General features: G+C 39.0%; 1 protein-coding gene across 1 annotated transcript in view; it reads left to right on the top strand.

The window, feature by feature from the left end:
• Window positions 1–15,280, top strand: part of CPLX1 (complexin 1) — a 107,483-nt gene extending 92,203 nt beyond the window's left edge. The window contains exon 4 of the mRNA XM_072359982.1: window positions 11,457–15,280. Coding sequence (XP_072216083.1) covers window positions 11,457–11,654 — 198 coding nt within the window. The 3' untranslated portion in view covers window positions 11,655–15,280. The remainder of the gene's footprint in view (window positions 1–11,456) is intronic.
• Window positions 15,281–20,640: the final 5,360 nt, after the last annotated feature.

Below are 20,640 nucleotides of genomic sequence, written 5' to 3'. Positions count from 1 at the left end.
GCTAGTTACCAGGTGCCTACCTAACCACTTTCTCACTCCTACACTTCAGTAGGACAGGGGAGAAAATGCAATGGAAAAACTCATAAGTTAAGGGCAGAGAGATCACTCATCAGTTAGCACTGCAGGCAAAATAGACACTGCTTGGGGAGAATTAATTTGATTTATTGCCAGTTACTAACAGGCTTGAACAGTGAGAAGAAAAAGAGCAAGCTGCAAACACCTTCCTCACATCCACTTTTTTCTACCTCCTCCAACATAAGTGGTACAGGGAAATGAGGTATGGAGGCTGCAGTCAGCTCATAATGCTTCATCTATGACAGTGCTTTACAGTCACTGCCTATAATTTCCAGCACGGAATATGTACCTTCTTATCCTATCTTGGCTGCTTTGAAAGATATAATAGAACTAGATTTTTTTTACATGGAAGCCCCAAGGTAGGTTCTGGAGGACAGATTTTCCAAAACACCTAACAGGTTCAGGATAAGAAAATGTACAGTATTCATCTTGGCCCTGTGTTCATGAGTCATTGTTTTGATTTCAGCAAAATCCAGGTAGCAAAAACTCAATATTTTGGAGACCTGTATTCTTCTTCGTGAGTCAGATATTCTCTGCTTACTCTGGAGATTTCTTCTCTGATTACAATATGGAATTCATTGCTATTCAACACTAATTTAATTACCTTCACTTCTGAAACTTTCTACATCTCATTCCCTCTCACTGTTACTGAAAGGTATTGTTATACTTGGCATTGTGTATATAAGAAGAAGCAAGTTAATATGTTTGCAGACACAAGGAAAAAGAAAGTGTTTCCTGCTGTATTTTTAGAAAACATCATTATATGTATTTTGGATATTTATGCCTGCTCCTCTTTTTTTCCTAAAGAAGAATAATTTTGTTCACAAATTGCAGTTCATACCAGCTCAGAGTGAGAACATAAAAGAAGTATTTTGGCTAGGACAAGGTAGCATAGTCCAGGCAGTGTATTACTAAGCAGAAGGGCCAGTTCACTTTGTTATACAGTAAGCACCCACCGCTGATCAAGTTGAAACTTGTGCAGAGAAGGAGAAGGAAGTGACCATCAGATCACCACAGGGTCACCCTGCTGTTAGAATATCCAGGAGGTGCTGATGGGGCACTATAAAGATCAAGGGAGAACTCTGAAATCCACATCCATGTCTGTTCTGTGCATGTGGTGGAAGCTGAAAACTGTACACCTCTGTGTATCTGTCCTGGGAGCTCCCTGATGTATAGGCACATCTGAGTGCCATGAGAGAAAGATGGGTCTGAACTTGTGGTGGAAGACATTATTTGAGGTATGAATGAAGAGTTGCTGTGATTTTTACATAGCTGAACACCTGAGCTAGCTGAGTGGAGCAAGGTAGTGCATCCACAAGGAATTCTTGGAGAAATGGTGCTCTTGGAGAAAGTTAGGCAGTCAACTCACAGAAGTTATGTCTACAAATATACTCTGTTCTTGGAAAAGCTGGCTGAAGGAGTCTGCTGCATCTCAAAGACGTGGCCTGAGTAGATCTGCTCCAGAAGAATTGAGGTTTTGTTAACAGGTCAACATTTCTTCTTAAGTGCTCCCTTCCAAAAATTTTATTCCCCTTCCTCTGTGTGCCTCCTTCCTCTTGGTTCTTTTCCTGTGTGGTTCACACACAGCTAAACAAAGAAAACTGAAGTTTCCTGACTTTGCTCTGTTCTCTTCCATTACTCATCAGCCCTCTTCCACTGTTATGGTGATAAAGCCCTAGTTATCATAGTTGTGCAGCAGCACATCTATGTGACAAGAATACTTGGATACATGCATGCACACATAGAGATGCACAATCCTGTAGACTGAGACATCCAGCACTCCTCTCTTACTTCTCAGAGTGCAGAGGTTTCACTGCTCTCTGTGTGTCAGGCTATGATGCTTTCTGTATCACCAGTCATAAAGCACAGAGAGACAGATGGGTGTGCTGCCTGAGCTGCCCATGCTAACTGACACTGCATGACAGAGCTTAGACTTAAATGGATTGCTTGAGGGGGAAAAATAGTCTTCTCTTTTCAAGTGTGTTAAAAGACCTCCCCAGAAGCTTTCTGGAGGCTGTATCTCTCTCCTTCACCATAGCAACTCCTTCAACCTCAAGCCAGAGATAAATGAATTGATTAGAAAGACAAGCAGACAAGAGGGAAGAGAAGAGAGAGGAGGAGAAGGGAAGGTAAGAAAGGAGAGGGGAAAGGAAATAAGTTCAGCAGGCTGAAATGCCCTCACTGATAATATTCTACACAAAACAGAATGATACTCCAGATTACACCACTGAAAATGTGGCCTTATGAAAGACTATCATGTTTATAGCTGCTAGCAGCTTTTCTTACTTCATCTTACTAGGACAGAAACAATCTCATAAAACATACCTGTCTGTTTCTTTACCACTGCTTAGTCTATGCATCACTGTTACCCTGATCAGTTCTTCTGTCATTGCCCTAGGCTTTCTACAGAGTTGTTTTTTTGAGAGGACTGTGCAGCTGAGGAGGAAAATATGCTGGATATGTATCCCCTGCTCTAGAAGCAGTGCAACTATCTCTATTTGCCTGTTTCGGCTTATATCTTCCTCTATCTCTGTCATCTCCAAACACAGTCTATATAAAAAACAATACATAAATCATGCTCTCCCTGTTTTGCCTAGATACACTGCAGACTGCTGAGTGGCCAGCCTGCTGTGCTCTATGACCTCTGCATTCTTCTACTTCTGTTTGCTGAGTCAGCCTTGAAATAATGGGAGAAAACAGCAGTAAGCTGCTTTATACAAGGACTGCATGGCCATAATATTGCAGCAGGCCTTTGCGTACCTCCAAGGTGACCCGTGTTTTTCTGAACATTTTGCTGTGCAAGTGGAGCTGGGGATAACACTTAACAGTTTATGATATGGCAAATAATGGAGACATATTATAATACTGGGAGTCTGGTGAGTTAAGTATAATTTGGAGATCTATTGCCCGGTTCAGCTTCTACACAGTTACAGAGTTGTGTATGCATTATGACCAATGGAACCATCTTTTTCATCTACGCTGTTGTATAGCACAGAGAATCATCTGGGACTGAACACAGTACAGAAGAAATAACCTTAGGAAGACTATTTCAGTTCACCTGCTGTGAACACAGGCAATTGTCAGCTCTGTTTCCCTAGCAAGCTGGGAAAGCAGGTATTCAGCAGTACAAACCTGTCTCCTTCAGACATTGCAATGTGTACTGATAGAAGAACTTTGTCATTACCATTTAAAGGCATCTGTGGAGTGCTGTCATTTACGTTTCTTGCTTTGGACTCTTAAACCAAATTCATCCTAACAGCCTTTCTGCACAGCTTCTGCTCAGGTCTTTTAGCCTCTGCAAAACACAGAAACAATTGCAAACATGGTGTCATTCATTAGCCTTGCTTGCTGAGGCAGCTCGCCAGTATGTACAATAGTTGACACCTGCCTGCAGTAATCCCCTCAGCATGTCCATTCCCTTCATGACAGTTCTACTAAATCTTTTGAACAAGCTGAATTACTTGGTCAAGCAATTTCTTGGTCACTGATAAAATAAAAATAAATTAAAAAAAGAGTGAGAGAACCCGAGTGCTCCCTCAGTTCTACAACAAATGCCCTCAATTAGTTTTCATCTTGACTCTTGACTTTAGACAGCACACTAACAATTCATGAAATAACTTTTAAGAACAGAAAAAGTTGTTCTTTTTCTTTTCTCTTAATTCTGTCCATGAAAAATTTCATGTCCTGGCATAGGATAAAATTCTCAGGAATCTCAACTCTGACAATAATGTATCTAATATAATTTGATTGTCAAGGGAGAAGATCTTCAAACTGGTTAATGTGCAACATTTGTTTAAATTTTTATGTATGATTCTAATGTTTTCAGTTGAAAAGTTGCATCTTTTATTACTGTATATGAAGTAAAAAATGTGAGAGACTATTTCAAATAAAAACTGAAATTTGATCTAGAGGACTGTCATATCCTGTTTTTTGTTGTTTTTTTTTTTCACTTCCCATTTCCAAAAATGTTCGAAAGCATGAAGCATAAACATCTTTTTTGCAAACAGCCTCCCTTTGTGCTAATGAATAGTCAATTAAAATTAAAAGAAAAAAAAGAAAAAAAAAATTTGGAGAAGTGCTGTACGCATCCCATCTGTGCACAAAAGATATTATGGGTCAGCAAAGAGCAAAACATTTACATCATGACTAGAATAAGTGAAGAATATCTTAGTGTCCTCTTTTTTTTGAGGTAGATGGATTGGTAACTTTTGTCTGTGTAAGAGCACTCTTCTGCATGTTGCCTTCACCAAAGCTATATAAATGTGTTACCTGGTATCCCACTCAGAAAGGAAGCCTTTCTGACATAAGAGGAGACATGATTTTTCACTGTTCACTTCAGCGTAGCAATTTATAATGAAAAAGTGAGGAACATAAAGATCAGAGTGAACAGCAGGTTTGTGACAAAGTAGTAAGCATTGGCACCATTGAAAGAAGGGGTCAGCATATTCAGAGTATGATGGGGATCTTTGCAGGTTAGAGCCTTGGGTGTTGGATGTGATAATCTACTGAGAATTCTGCCACTGCCTGAATAAGCTTGGCCTTACTTCTTCTCTGGATACATCTATGAGCTCCAATGCCATTACCTGGAGGAAATGTAGCCTAAGGAAAACAACAATTTCACAAGAGTTACCTGAGGATTAATTAATGACCTTTCATAAAATGCTGTGAGATTGAAAAGCAAGACAATAAGTCAAAGACGTTTTGAATAGTTTTATTTATACCAAAGATAACACATATTTATTTTCTTCAACAAAATAAACATATGAAATTTTGTGTTCTTAAGAAAATGCAGAAATGTTCAGGATGACTTATGTGATTGAGCCAGCTCAAGTTTACATAGGGAAGACATGAGAAATGCTGGGTTTCCTGTAATGTAAGCTGCTAGTATTAGTATGTCACAACCAGGACCTCCTCAGACTGTGTCCATGTACCACATGCCAATATGCCCTTCCAAGAGGATCACCTCCAACTTGGGATGTGCTATAATTCTGAAATTCTAAAAGGAACTTGCTCACTGCTTTGTGGAGACAAATATCTTGAGTGTTAGCTTTCTGCTTTTCATAAGCTATGAACTACAAATTAGGTTTAACAACAAAATAGAAAAGATGCTAAGGGGTGAAGATCTTTGATATAATCATGGCAAGGGAAATCAGCACGGAGATTCTCAGGCATAACTAAATCAGTATTATATTCATTTTAACCTGGTGTACTTGGAACTTACATTGCTGACGTGTTCATAAAGTTCATAAGTGCTTTTTAAGAAAAATCACCAAATGTTGTGTTAATGAAAGGGACTGCCCCAAAGTACATAGAATATTTTGAAGGTGAAGCAAAGGAGATCATTTTTTTCTACTGTCTGAAAGATCTTGTAGCCTTCTTTGGAACACTTACTCAATTTTGCCAGAAGAACACTTATTTTTTCCACTGTTTTCAAAAGAAATTATTTTCTGTTCCCCAAGCTCTCAAAGTTGTGGAGTTAAAGACCAATTCTAAGACTTGGACTTTACTCTAAATTGTATTAGGCCTAGTGTGGTGGATTAATTTTGTCTAGACACCAGGTGTTCACCTCGCTCCCCTTTCTCAACAAGATGAGGAGAAAATAAGATGAAAAAGCTTGCGGGCTGACCTTAGGATGGGGAGTTCATGCGTTTAATTACCATCACAAGCAAAACAGATTTAGTTTCAGGAGGAAAGTTTAATTTATTTCTCATGAATAACTGAGTAGAAGTGAATAACATAGTTAGAAAACTAAATTGTAAACTTCAAGAGTAGGTGAGAATTCTTCACTGCAAAAATCTTTAAGTAGAGGACTTGTTAATGTCAAGCCAGCCACTGAGATATTAAGGTGGGCAAGGTGCTCTCAGTGACTTCTCTAAATGTATATTTTCAAATCTGGCTGATAAATACTTTCCTTTGTTGTTGCTATGGTTTGGAATGCGAATGAAATTTAATAGACAGGACTGTGTAAGAAAAGGTATCGTGTAACTTACATATGAAGCAGGTAAGAAACAGGCACTGAAAATTCTCAGATTACTTTTAAATGCTCACCTTCTAATTAAATTAATAATTCCAGAGATGGCTGTATCTGTTATGTAAGTTCAGGCACAGGCTCAGTTCCACCTTGTGGCGACACAAAACCAGTGAGGAGAAAAATCCCCTAAAAGAGTAATTTAACCATTCATTAGTCATATGCCAGACTTTTCCTATAAACTGAAACTGTTAGCTGATATGCAGCATTTTTTCTTCAGGAAAATTAAAAAAAATAAAAAATAAAAAATAAAAATAAAAAAATTCAGGCTTCTCAGAGAACCCTGGAAAGAAGAGCTATTTACTCAATGAGAGAATAGCAACACTGCCAGTAATCCTCAGTGACCGCAAGCAGCCATGAACAATTCTCAACAACATGGGTTACCACTGCCTTCTGGGGTGTCTTTATGCATGTCTCCAAATACCAACCCTCCAGATGTAAACACAGTGTAGGAACTTGAGGGAATTCTGTTCACCCAGACATGTGTTGGTGAGACAACACAGCCAGCCATAAGCAATCCAGGAGAGTCCTGGAATGCATTGATGATAATTTTCTTCCCCAAGTGACAGAATAGCCAATGAGGAGGGGTTCTGTGGTGGACCAACAGGGAGGGTCTTGGGGAGAACGTGAAGCTCTAAGGCAATCTTGGTTGCAGTGATTATGAAATGGTGGAGATCCTTAAAACAATGAGAAAGACAACAAGCAGGATCACTTCTCTGGACTTTATGTGAGCAGACTTTGACCCTTTCAAGGATCTGCTTGGTAGAGTACTGTGGGATAAGGCTGCGGAAGGAAGAGAGGCTTAACCAACGTGGTTAATATTCAAAGATCCCAGTAAAGAAGGAAGAAAGTCAGGCAAATACACCAAGAGACAGGCATAGATGAACACAGAACTCCTGGCCAGATTCAAAATTTAAAAAAGAACCCTGCAGAGGGTGGAAGCAAGGACAGGTATCGTGGGATGAATGCAAAGACATTGTCCAAGCAGCTAGTGATCAAGTTGAGAAAATTAAAGACCAGATTGAACTGAATTTGTCCAAGGACACCAAGGGCAACAGGAAGGGCTTTTTCAAGTATCTCATTAATAAAAGGAGCAGTAGGGGAAATGTGGGCCCTCTCCCAAAGGAAAGAGTAAACCTGGTTACCTGGGACAAGGAAAAGATCAAAGTACTGAATGCTTTATCTGCCTAAGTTTTTAACGGCAAAACTGGTCTTTGGGAGACCCAGGTCCCAGAGGCCAGGCTGAATGGTGGAAGAGGAGCAGGTCAGGGAGTACTTAAACAAACTGAGCATTCACAGGTATATGGACCTTTGTGGGATGTATTCATGAATTCTGAGGGAACAAGCTGATGTAATTTCAAGGCTACTCTTTATTATCTGGATAATAAAGATGGCAAGGGATAGAGTTGCCCAAAGACTTGAGGAAAGCAAGTATCATTCCTATCTTCAAAAAGAACAAGAAGAATAACCAGAAGAACTCACACTGATGCTTGGGAGGGTGATGAAACAGCTAATCCTGGAAATCATTTCCAGGAACTTGAAAGGGAAGAAAATAATCAAAAGTAGCCAGCATGGATTCACCAAGGGGAAGTCGTGCCAGACCAACCTGATAAACTTTTGTAATGAAATGGATAGATGAACCTGACCGATGAGGGAAAAGCAGTGGTTATTGTCTTCCTGGACTTAAGTAACTCCTTTGACACTGTATCCTACAAGTTCATCATAATGAAGCTGTTGAAGTAAAGGCAGGATGAGCAGAGTGGGATGAATCAAAAATTGACAGAAAAGCTGGACTTGGAGGGCAGTGGTCAGTGTATCCCAGGGGTCAGTATTGGACCAAATCCTGTTCAATGCTTTCAGTAGTGATCTGGGTGATGGGGTAGTGAAAATAAATAAATAAATAAAGAGTAAAAAATGCAAACCAAACCAAAACTGGAGGGAATAACCGACTCATCAGTTGTTCATGCTGCCACCCCTAGAGATCTCAACAAATTGGAGAGGTGAGCTGGCAAACACAAACACAGCCTCAGATACTAAATGTTGTGGAGCTAGACTTTGAGGAAAAAAAAATAATGAAATAGTTCTCATCCTTCACATCTTTTGGATGTAATGCAGTTTTTGTTCTCCCATCTTCAGCAAAGCCATAGAATGAAAAAGAGCCACTATAGTTTTCAGTTACGTACATATTTTTAAAGTTTTTAATTGACTTAATGCAAAACTTTAATGTGAAGAAACTAAGATGCTTGTTTTCATTATTTTGTTCCTCTTACTTTAAGACTCCTTTTCATACTTCAGCTTCATCTGAAGCAGTTTCATTCCTAAAGAATGTAAAACATTACAGCATTACATTTTGATCATAGAGCATGTAAATTTTAACACTGAATAATCAAAACTGACCCATCCTGGGAAATAAATGCTTTTGCTGAAATTACATCTTTCTACAAGGAAGAATATGTATATATATATTTTTTTTTTCCAAAACAAAAATTACATTTGGATATTAAGTAGGAACTGGGAATTAATAGCTGCTTTTCTTCATGTTATAGCATCATGACTAGCAGAAAACAAGAAAAACACGTTTTTGTACTTTTAGTTTCTGCCAGTAATTTGGTACAATGGAATCTAGTTTTCTCTAATGCTCTTTCAAAGTGAAGATTTCTCTCCCAGCCCTCTCTTGCCCTGTACTGCAACAGTTGGCCATACACTGTAAAAATCTAAGGTCAGTCTAACACTGTGGAACTCAGAGAGAACAATCAGTAAGAACTTCCCAAGGAAAGGCAGAAAAACAGGCTGACAAGTACAGTCCTAATTCTTTCATAAATTTTTAGGGTTCCCTTGGTCAGTGGACACAGTAGTAAAGTGATTGCTTTTGTTCCATAGATTCTGATCCCTTATCTCTGGATGTTTGTTCAGTGAGTTCGTGAGCTACGGAATCCACCAGACATGAGATGATACTTGTAGTAAGAAAGAGTTGTAGATGACTGGTGGGTTACTGTGATCTGTGTGGTCTTTACTACCGCTCGTCTCCTCTGACTGGCAAAGCAAGGTCAGGTCTGCAGATAAAAGATGGAGGGAAATACCTGCAGACATTACATGTAACTTAGGAGGAACACTGATGTGAGTCATTTTCCCTGTAGTGCGAGCTACATTATGTTGGATCTTCTTTTCCAGTTCAACCCTGTGGCTGTGAGTCAAATACTTCCTTAGCCTCAGATCACCATTTGTTGTGAACATCTCTCCCAGGAAGTCTGGTTTGACTGGCATCCACTAGGCATAAAAATCATAAGATGTCATTAGTGAACATTTTGCCTTTGAAGGACTGATTTAGAGATTCACTAGATATTTTTGAAGTTACTGGCTTCAGTCTTGCAGACTGTCATCCCAAATATGAATGATGATGGAGAAATGAACCAAAAATATTGTATTTGTTCAGAAATGTTTAGAAGTTTCTTGTTAAAACCCAGAGTATCTGAAGTCAGAAAGTCATGACAGCAGCAAGGGTTTTTCTTAGCTTCACTTGTAAATGATTTGGGCCCTTCTTTATGGGAGAAGTGAAAAGTGAAAATTGTGAAAAAGACATTTACTTCATGTCTGTTCAGCAGTTCTGTATTATTGATACTGAGAAAATAGTGGATAATTTGTACCCACACAATTCTTTGATCCTTTTGAAATCATACCTAATTTTCTTTTCAGAAAGACAAGTGTTTTGCTCTCCTCTGCAGGATTTTAAGTTGGTTAGTTAATTTACAGTTCTTATGTGCTGAGAGTAATCTTAATTCCCTTTGGTACTTCAGTTAAAGTTTAAGCAGAAGTAAGGGAGGGGCTCTAACACAGCAGGAATTTTGAAGCTGACCACTGCTTCAGCAAACCTGAATGCCCTTCCCCTTAGTCACAAAGGTTAAATGCTTCTCTACTGTAGCTGAAGTGAAATGATTTATGTAATGATGAAGGCAGCTTGAAGATATCCTTGTTGCTGAAGATTTACATGTGACAGTTTGAACTGATTTTGGTTTTGTTAACTATCACTATTATCTCAACAATTTTTATGCAAAGACTTCTGCAAATACCAGTAAAAAATGAGAATTGCTGAAATGTATGAGGGCTGAGGAGTGATAAGAGCTGGAGGTACAGGAATTATTTTCCTTGGGCATGCCTCCAAAATAGAAGTTGGAAAGAAAACCTGAATCACTGAGGGAGTAGAAATGCTACAGCACTTCTTTCTTCATTCTCATTCACTCAGGCATATTCTTACTCCCCTATTAAATCTAAAAATTTTAATACAAAGTAATAAAATGGAATTCTGGTTATTCACATTAAGTCTTAGTTCCATGCCTCCAGTTCTTAATGGAAGTGGTGAATTTCAGGTATCCATTATGCTTGCAGGCATAGGAATGTTTCTCTCCAGACAGTATGTGTCAGCTTTATTTCAATATGTATAGGCTGTTTTATGGAGGTTTATTTTCAGAGAGGTCTTACTTGCTCACAGACTGCCTAAAACTGTCATTCTCATTTCAGTCTACCTGTCTGTCTTAACCACTTTACTCTACATTGTTGATAATTAGCTTTTCCTGAGGTTTTTCCTCATCCATATTATTTTATTATAAAATGTTGCAGATGGAATTTCAAAATCATTTCAGATGATCACAGAATCACAGAATGGCCTGGGCTGAAAAGGACCTCAAAGATCATCTATTTTCAACCCCCTGCTATGTGCAGGGTAGCCAACCATCAGACCAGGCTGCCCAGAGCCACATCCAGCCTGGCCTTGAATGCCTCCAGGGATGGGGCATCCACAACCTCCTTGGGCAACCTGTTCCAGTGTGTCACCATCCTATGTGTGAAAAACTTCCTCCTAATATCTAACCTAAATCTCCACTGTCTCTGTTTGAAATTATTTCCCCTTGTCCTATCACTATCCACCCTCATAAAAAGCCATTGCCCCTACTGTTAATATGTTCCCTTCAAGTACTGGATGATGACCTTGAGCATCAGACCTATTAGATAAAAGGGTAGGATTAACAACAGTAGAATACCATTCAGAGACTGACAACACAGAACCGGTATTGTCGTTGCTAGGCCTTTGGCTCTGTGGTCTCAGATCCTCTCCCAGATCTCCCAGATTCTGAATGATCCGAAGATCTGATCATCTTGTCTTGAGAGAGCTATCTATCCACTGGGCTGTATTTAAGGGAGAGCTGTTAGGAATGGTAATTTGAGTATCTGTGGAACAGCAAAAGCAGAACATTTGCAGTGGTGTGCATATTATAAAATATTAGGCACTACATGTGATGGCTCCCTTAATAGGCCAACATGTCGAGTGGGTGACTGACAATGTGTTATCTTTTCCCTACAGTATGGGATAAAGAAGAAGGAGGAAAAAGAAGCAGAGGCCCAGGCTGCACTGGAAGCTAATGCTGAAGGAAGCCTGACTCGTCCAAAGAAGGCTATTCCTCCTGGCTGTGGGGAGGAGGAGGAGGAGGAAGAAGAGAGCATTCTAGACACAGTCATCAAATACCTACCGGGTCCCCTGCAGGACATGTTCAAGAAGTAATAACTGCAGACTGCTAGATGGGCATAAACAGTACTGCAAAGGATTTCTCTTTTGCCCAATGGGGATTTACAATCTTGCCATCCATCATGCACCTCTGCCCTCTAATGCTCACTAGGAGTCCTTTTGCTTCCCATTCCCTACTGCCTCTTCCCTTTGCCTCTACCCCAAGACTCATCAGTCCTTTTTTTTGTACATAGTCACATCCAGTAGATGCCTCTGAATGGATGTAAAGATTAAAAAGCTGCAGACTACACAACTTTTATTATAAGCCATAGTACTATGTATGTTAAATAAGGCAACTGTACATTGAGCATAGAAAAGGAACAACCTCACATGCATTTTGACCCAAAGCAGGAAGAAGTGTTCACTAAGTGTGAACAGTATCCTTTTCAGCTTTCTTAAATTATTGTTACCGATAATAATTATTAGTTATTTTTATTAACATTCTTGTTGATTGGGTCACACTAGCCAATTGTTGAGCACATCTACCCTTGGAAGGAATATCTCAGTTCTCCCATGGAAGCAGAGGTTTTCAGTTTTAATTCCATCACTGGCATAAATAAAATAATCATTTGGAAGCTAAATCATGCATGACTTACACAGCTGACATCACTCAGAAGAAGTGAGTCATTTGCCCTCGGATGCTGATAGAAGTTAAATGCCTCAGAATCTAAGAAAGAGTCATGTCACTTTGGGAATTAGCCATACACTTAACTTGAAAGAGCAGATTTGGTCTGACCAGTGCCATGCACAGAACCAGAACTACACTACGGTACATGGTACTGTTAGAGGACCTTTCCACTCCTTGGAAGACAGTGACTAAGAATGTTGGCCTCTCTGATTAACTAAATTTCCTCTTTCTGCCCAGTGCCATATTTGACAGTCTCATTCCCAGCAGTGCTTGCAGGATAGGCATTTGGTTTCCAGTATATTATTACTGCTGTTTTCTACCCATCCTTCAATGCAGTTGTGAGAGAAAGTGAAAGTTAGACGTGACTCTGGAGAGCCAGAAATTCTAAGTTTCCTATGTCTCATACTAAGTTGCTCTGCTGCCTTGGAGAGGTAATTTAGTTTTCTGATTCAGCTCCTCCAGATGTTAAATTGAGCTCTCAGTCTACACCTACTGTAAAAAGATGTAGTAAGGATGAATTGCTCAATTCTTTTTCAGTCATTTGCAGGAGATAATAATATAGCAGTATGTAGTATCTGTTGGTTCTACAAAAGTACGACAAAATCTCTCTCAACCTTGTCCTTAATAACTTAGCCAGACATAGGCACAGATATTTTCCACTACAGCACAGAAAGCATTAAGTAACTAAATAAGAAAAGGCAAATTCTTCTGGAGGTGTTGATTTGCTAGTACACACACACTCAACAGATTTGTTTTGAACACAATCCCTTGCTAAGTTTTCTGGACTGTCATCTGAAAAGCTGATCACAGAATTTTTGTATTTGGCTACATCACTGTAGTATCTGCTGTAAGAGCATCATGCCATCTCAGTCTCAACAATACTGTAGGATAATCACAGAACCATAGAATCATAGAATATCCTGTGTTGGAAGGGACCCTTAAGGGATCATCGAGTTCAGCTCCTGTTCCACTATTGTCCCAGGTTTTTCTTACATTTAAACAGGTTCAATAACATAATAATTCAATAACATGGCTTTTCTTTTTAGAAAAGGTAGTTTCCTTTCCTTAAGGGTGAATCTTGGCCTCCCCCTTTTCAAAGCCCATATTAAAGTAGTATAAATCTACTGAGTAAAACAGGTGTAGAATCTGTAGTTCATCAGCATGCATTGCATACAGTGGAAAGGTACCATCTCCATGTAATCAGGGTTTGTCTCACAGAAGTTTGTCCCTGTCATGGAAACAGTGGAAACAACAACAGAAAGGAAACCAATCTGAGATATCAGGTACCTAAGATTAAGCATTTTAATTGGTTGAAACTTATCTGATTCACTTATTCAGCATAACTGACCTTAGGCAAATGCTCCTGTACTTTTCCGGGTATGGAATTTAAAAAGACATCTGTCATCATTTCAAGTAAGTATAAGCATCATAGTTAAGTCAACAGGCCTAAACTATGTAAACTAACATGAATTCTGTGTTTTTTTTAGCAGCATCTCATACAGTAGAAAAAAAAATATTGTGAAAGAAAATAAATGTATCCATTTTGTCCTATTCACCCAATTATTATTCAGGTATATCAGCAGTCCTTGCTTCTTCTCAAGTAACTTCAGTGGCAAGCTTCTACCTCATCTAGGGTGGAAGCTGAAGATGTTTAACTGATCTACAAGTCAAAACCAGCTGATACAAAGGGAACTTGTTCTGGTTTGGATCTACAGACAAGATATGTTCATTCTAGTGCAAAATGCCTTGATTTTGCAAGAGAAGAAGACGGGTTTTAGTCTTTCAGATAATATCAGAACTTTTCTGCTCTTTCATTTAGAGTGAGATGAGTTTGTCCCACTAAGACTTCAATGACCCAGAAGACTCTTTTAACTCTGTATCAATGCTTGGGTAGTGCTGAGCAATTATCATCTTCTGGGGAGAGTGTCCTACTCACTCCATGCAAATTCAGCAACTACTAAGGTAGTAAAACTTGCTTAAGTAAATTAAGTAAAGCTTATTTAAGTAGATATCAAAAAACTGAAAACTCTCCTGTCACAAAGGCGGCAGCTTTTTTGGATGCTCTGTGAGAGAATTAGATTCAACACTCCTGAAAGCTAAAAGACAGAAAGCTTGGTTCTTTGCTCCAGCCATTCAATGGCAGTGAAATCTGCTGATACTACCACCACATCTGAAACACTCTGACTGATGTGAGGAGTTGGTCTGTGTTCCCTAATGCATAAGAGAAACCAGTTCAAAAGCTCCCATGCTAAAAAAGACATGCTCATTCATTTATATTCTCCCTTGTTCTCGTCTTGGAGGAGTCTACAAAAAAAGCAGACAAGAGGATGAACACATACTGCTTTGCTTTGGATTTCTCTAAGGTTTGCTTGTTGACCTATCCCTAGCTCCCACCACGGACTCATTTCTTCATCCAGTCAAATACTGTCCATAGGGCAGAAGCAAGGTTTGCTGCATGCTGTCCCCCATGTTGGACAATACTGCCAACAGAGGGTCAGAACAGATGGATATTTGGTATCTTTTTTTTCTATTTGTGCCTCAACAGCTGCATCACTGACTGGTGTAAGTCAGGATCTTGTGTGGCCTATGCTTTGATGTTATAAGCAGGTAGTATTGTCCCCATGCTCAGAAGAAAAATAATAATAATAATAAAAGGTATTTTGTTTTGTGAGCTGAGCCCCTGAATGGTGTGTACATCTAGATCCAAAATCTGAAAAATGCTGTGGGAACACTGTGTGGAGTTTGTTACAAGCGAGGCTCACAGAGCAGGATCAAAAGGGGAAGTGGTTTATTAAATAATACTTGCTGAGCATTTTTCATTGTGGGAGCTTTCCAGCCCAGCCATGTCATCACTTCTGTACCTCAGCACTCCCAGCCCACAGTAAACCTTACTCCATGAATAGTAGAGTTCAGCCAGTTGTGAGCTGCCAGATATGAATTTTCCTTTTGACTTTCAATTTCTTTCAATAAAGAAACATGACAGACCTATCACAGGTACTGGCAGATTTTTCTTGGTTTTGTCTCAGATAACCTTTGGCACCTTGCATGAGTTCTGGGCCTCTCCCTGAGTCATTCCTTTATCTCCAAAGTGCCTAAGCCACTCTGAACAGACTCGAAAGCAGGCACTCCCCCCTCCCTTGTACCCATTCTTTCCCCATCTCACCCTGCACTGCCAACATAGTGCAACACCTTTGGCTGGTGTATGGGTATGAGAAGCAATGTCACAGACACTGTCCCCCTCAGCACACAAGCAGGCATTGAAGCACTTGAACAAGACCAAAGACAAGTATGGTTCATTGTTTGGATTCTGAATTTCTCTTTGTCATTCCATGCCATTGTTTCATTTGTGTTGCTGGTCTGTTAAGTCTCAGGTAAATGAGGTCTTTTCTTTTCTTTTCCTTTCTTTTCTTTTCTTTTCTTTTCCTTTCTTTTCTTTTCTTTTCTTTTCTTTTCTTTTCTTTTCTTTTCTTTTCTTTTCTTTTCTTTCCTTTCCTTTCCTTTCCTTTCCTTTCCTTTCCTTTCCTTTCCTTTCCTTTCCTTTCCTTTCCTTTCCTTTCCTTTCCTTTCCTTTCCTCTCCTCTCCTCTCCTCTCCTCTCCTCTCCTCTCCTCTCCTCTCCTCTCCTCTCCTCTCCTCTCCTCTCCTCTCCTCTCCTCTCCTCTCCTCTCCTCTCCTCTCCTCTCCTCTCCTCTCCTCTCCTCTCCTCTCCTCTCCTCTCCTCTCCTCTCCTCTCCTCTCCTCTCCTCTCCTCTCCTCTCCTCTCCTCTCCTCTCCTCTCCTCTCCTCTCCTCTCCTCTCCTCTCCTCTCCTCTCCTCTCCTCTCCTCTCCTCTCCTCTCCTCTCCTCTCCTCTCCTCTCCTCTCCTCTCCTCTCCTCTCCTCTCCTCTCCTCTCCTCTCCTCTCCTCTCCTCTCCTCTTTTTTTCCTTTTCCTTTCCTTTTCTCCCGCCATTTCCTCCCCCCAAAAAAATTATTTATTAATTTATTTGGTTGGTTTTTTTCAGGTGGCAGGTGTGGATTAGTTTTAATTTACACAGAGAGGTTGGTGGCTAGACACTGCAGCCATTTTCCTTTGCAGCTCCAAGACCTTTCTAGTTACCAACAAAAGCCAAAGGGCCTCCACCTTTTGGAGGACAAATTAGTTTGCCACTGCCCTTTGCAAACTCATACCTATCTTTAGAGAAAGCCATATGAAATCAGACTGCAATATTAATTATGAATGATACTCATGTTTAAAATAAATAAAATGAGATACAAGATCATGTGCTAGATCACTCTGGAGTTCCTCAGTCTATGTTTCTAGTACCATACGTTGGCTTATGTCCCTCCTCACCCCCTTGCCTCGTCAAGAAAAACCATACCAATGCTGCTTAGTACATCTTTTTTGCCAAGCTTACTGTGCTAGAATAAGCGTTGTTAGAAATCTGCTGTTGTGACCTCAAAGTAATGTCTTATGCTTCTGAAACTTGTCTGTATTCAATCTGAGTATGTTATCAAGATTCTGTTTTTCATGTGCTGAGTTAGTAAAATGTTTCAATACTGACATTAAAATATTGCTTGTGTTCTCTCTCTGTTCTCCACTGTTGCCCACACACATGTACAGAGCAAAACTCAATCTAACAATGCATTTTCTAGTAGAAATGCTTCCCAGTGTTCTTTAAGATGCATGCAGTACTCTCTGACCAGCCAGAAGACTATTTAAAGTAGAAACTTTGTGAATGTAAATTTTGTTATTTGCCTGCTACTTTTCCTGCATGATGTAGGTAAATGGTTTAATGTTCTTTTAAAATAGAGTCACAGACAATAAATTAAAAAAAAATATGATTTCATACTTTTTTTTTTTTTTTTTTTTTTTTTTTTTTTTTTTTTTCCCAATGCTTTCCTATGGAATTCCTACACTGGGAAACAGAAGTAATGCTGTTTGAGGTTACAGGTAGAATGGAAACCTATCTGAGGAGAAAAAAATGGGTATTCTATGATTATTTAAATACCAGTAAGAGCTGACATCCAGAGACGATTACCATAAAGTTTAGTTAAGTTTTGCTATTAGGAATTATATGAGGAACAGAACAGAACACCATTCCTTGGAACAAACTACAGGCATCTAACAATGTGCAAACATATTTGAATCTTAACAGCAAAAGAGTAAAAAGCTGATTTGCAGTGACATCAAATTTATCATTGGATCCAGAACATGTGGTATACACTGAACTCACAGACTGACAAACTGAACACAGCTAGTCCTCATTTCACTTCCTCAGGGATGAGTCAGAATCTGAGATGTTGTACATAAATGCATTGCATCATAACAGAAAAAGAAAGTGAAATAAACATCTCATGTAAGAAATGTTGATAGTCTTTCCCCTGGGAAAGCTCTCCTTTGAGACTACTGCATATACGACAATTTTTATTTTATTTTATTTATTTTATTTTATTTTATTTTATTTTATTTTATTTTATTTTATTTTATTTTATTTTATTTTATTTTTATCAGGAAAAGCAAGCACAAGGCTGCTTTACAGGGCACCAACCTACATTATTTACATCCCATAATACCTACCCAGACTTTGAGCCCAGCATTGCTATAATGAGTACACACCAATGTCACTGTCACCTGTGTGCTCAGGGACAGGCTTTTCATTTGCTCTAAGCACAATTCATGACCTGTGTTTAAAGAAAGTAACAAGGGAAGAAGGGACTTTCCAATGACTCCCCTATGAAGCAGTGAAATCAGTGGAGTCACAATAACCATATCAGACATGTGTGTTACAGGAAAGGATTTGGATGTCAAAGAAAGAAAGCAGGATTCTGACAGGCTTCATTCTGTAATAGGGGTGAATTATTTCTGGAACCAGCTTCTACTTTTTATTATTAAAAATAAAATAATTCTACTTTTTTCCTCTTTGAAAGTATATTGTGTCAGGGGAAACTTTCTTGAGTGGAATGAGACAAAGAAATCATCATGCACATCATGAGTTCATATAATGAAAAAAAAAAAAACAACAACAACAAACAAAACAGTTACAAGGGTGTCAGTCATGATCTCTGCTTTAGGTATCGTTGCATTTCAGGATGTAAGGATCGGCCTTCTTATAAGCTTCCAACATTCACAACAATGGAGACACAGACCACATGTTGGGGGAACATACCCAACTACTAAATGAAAAGCTGAGTGCAATAATCCCCATGATAGGTTGTCTTAGATCATTGCACAGATTCATTTCATGAAGTACCACAGACAATCTAGGCCTCATAATGCTGTCTTTGAAACTGGGACTTGAATGAAGGCTACTGGACTGTACTGATGTGTTTTACCTACCAGCACCCCAGGAGGTTTGTGGTTATTACCATGAGTTACAACATGCCAGTTAAAAATTCTCAACCAAGACTTTCTGTTTTTTCCCTCCAAACTCTTCCTCATCTCTTCAGGTGAAAAAAAGGCTACAATTCCATTGAGATATTCCTTGTTTAAGATAGCCCTGCTAGACCCTCTCTTAGTGATTTTACAGATGGTTTGAGATAGGTGGTGAAACCATAACTAAGATGTACAAATTTCTGGAGTATGTAATGTCAAATATCCATGCTTTCATAAGCCTTCAGTATTTAAAGGGGAACAGAATTCTGTTTAGTCTGTGGGACTGCAATTTTTATTTTATTTTTTTTCCAGATTTATTTTTTTTCCTTTAAAACAGTGTTTTTCTGTGAGGGGGTCAGGCATAGACAGCAGAATAATAGGCAAGTTCGGACATCAGCTGCAGAAACTAAGGGTGCTTTGAGTCAGAAAAGTTCTTATTTAAAACTTATGTGTCAAATGTTTCAGATGGACTGAGAGTGATTTAGAGCACAGTATGCAACAACTGTGTGATCAAAAATGTATTTCAGTTTATTTCTTTTTTAGTCAAAAATTATTTTTAAATTTACACGAAATGGAACTCAATCTTTCAACCTTTTCAACTAGTGATTCTGGTATAAGTCAAAACAAAGCAAAGGCCAGGTTATGCTGGAAGGAAAAGTATGTTCTGAAATGGAATTTAGGTATAAAACATTATGGTTTTTTCTAATTTCCACTTGACCAGTGCTGAAAATAATCACAGTATATTTACAATCACTGAACAAGATGTCTGAAGCTCACACAAGACAGCTATGGGACTCTTCATTAATCTGATTTCTTAAGTAGATAATTTGTGAATTTTCTGTGTAGAAGGACCCAATACCTAGCATTTGGGCTTTTAACTCATTTTCATTGAAAATGAAAAACCTTTCCAGATTTCTCTATATTATATTCACTCCTCAGCCAAAAGAACACCTTCCCCTTGCTTGGGAAGAAAAACTGGGAACTGGGAAGAAAAATCAACTACTTTTGTTTGTGGTTTTTTTGTTTGTTTGTTTGTTTTTTGTTTTTTGTTTTTTTCCTCAGTCATAGTTAAAGACACACTAGCATGTCTATTACTGACTGTTTCTGGACAGTCAGGCTGCAGACTGAGAGCCCTTATTTAGATGACTGAATAAACAACTGGATTTTACAGTACTAAATGAGGATGAGGCACAAAGAATGTGGAGGTTTTTCATGTAATATTACAGAGTATTATTAGGAAGCTCTTAGTGATCTCTTGTTTTTCCCTGTAGGACATATTCTTCATCCTCTGTGGTACTGCAGCCATTTTTAGTGAGAAGATGAGCCAGACAAGCTTAACAGATTCTGACAAAGAGAGGAAAAATAAAATGACCACTACTCAGTTAAAATCATGGGCTGGCAGATGGTGATTGCTCATTGTTGTTTTTTTTGTTTGTTTGTTTGTTTTGGTTTGGTTTTTTTATTTTTTTGGTGTTGTTTTGTTTTGTTTTGCTTTTTAAGGTCAGCTCAGCACTGCACTGCTCTACATTCAAGGGAGGTGTCATAGGTTACCCTAAAATCTACCTGCACCCATGACAGGGGTATAGACGGCCTGCAGGGCCGCTATCCCAAGAGGAAAAGAAAATAGAGAAAGAGAAAATAAATACAGCGGCAACGATCTAAGGAGGCACACTATTTTACTAAATACTATATCGGTATGCAGAATAACACAATATAATGCAATATAATTGGAATTAAGGCTAACGAATCAAGTAAAATAAGAGAAAGTGAGTCCCGAAACTGAGAGGCCTACTGTAACTCTAGGCGAAACGGCTGGAACGCTTCCACACACTCCCCCATGGCTGGCAGGATCCGAGAGAGCGAGTCCAGCACTGAAGTGAGATTATATAGTCCTGGTCATATGACTGACTGTGGTGCTCCCTGGGACATGTAGTCTTCTTTCTGTGAGCAGCAGATTCGTCAAAATTATCTATGCTTAACATGATGTTATGATGTGGAATACT

This window comes from Excalfactoria chinensis, chromosome Z (assembly GCF_039878825.1).
Source record: "Excalfactoria chinensis isolate bCotChi1 chromosome Z, bCotChi1.hap2, whole genome shotgun sequence".
Lineage (NCBI taxonomy): Eukaryota > Metazoa > Chordata > Aves > Galliformes > Phasianidae > Excalfactoria > Excalfactoria chinensis.
The sequence above is the reverse complement of the archived record's forward strand: the minus strand, read 5'-3'. Positions and strand labels throughout refer to the sequence as shown.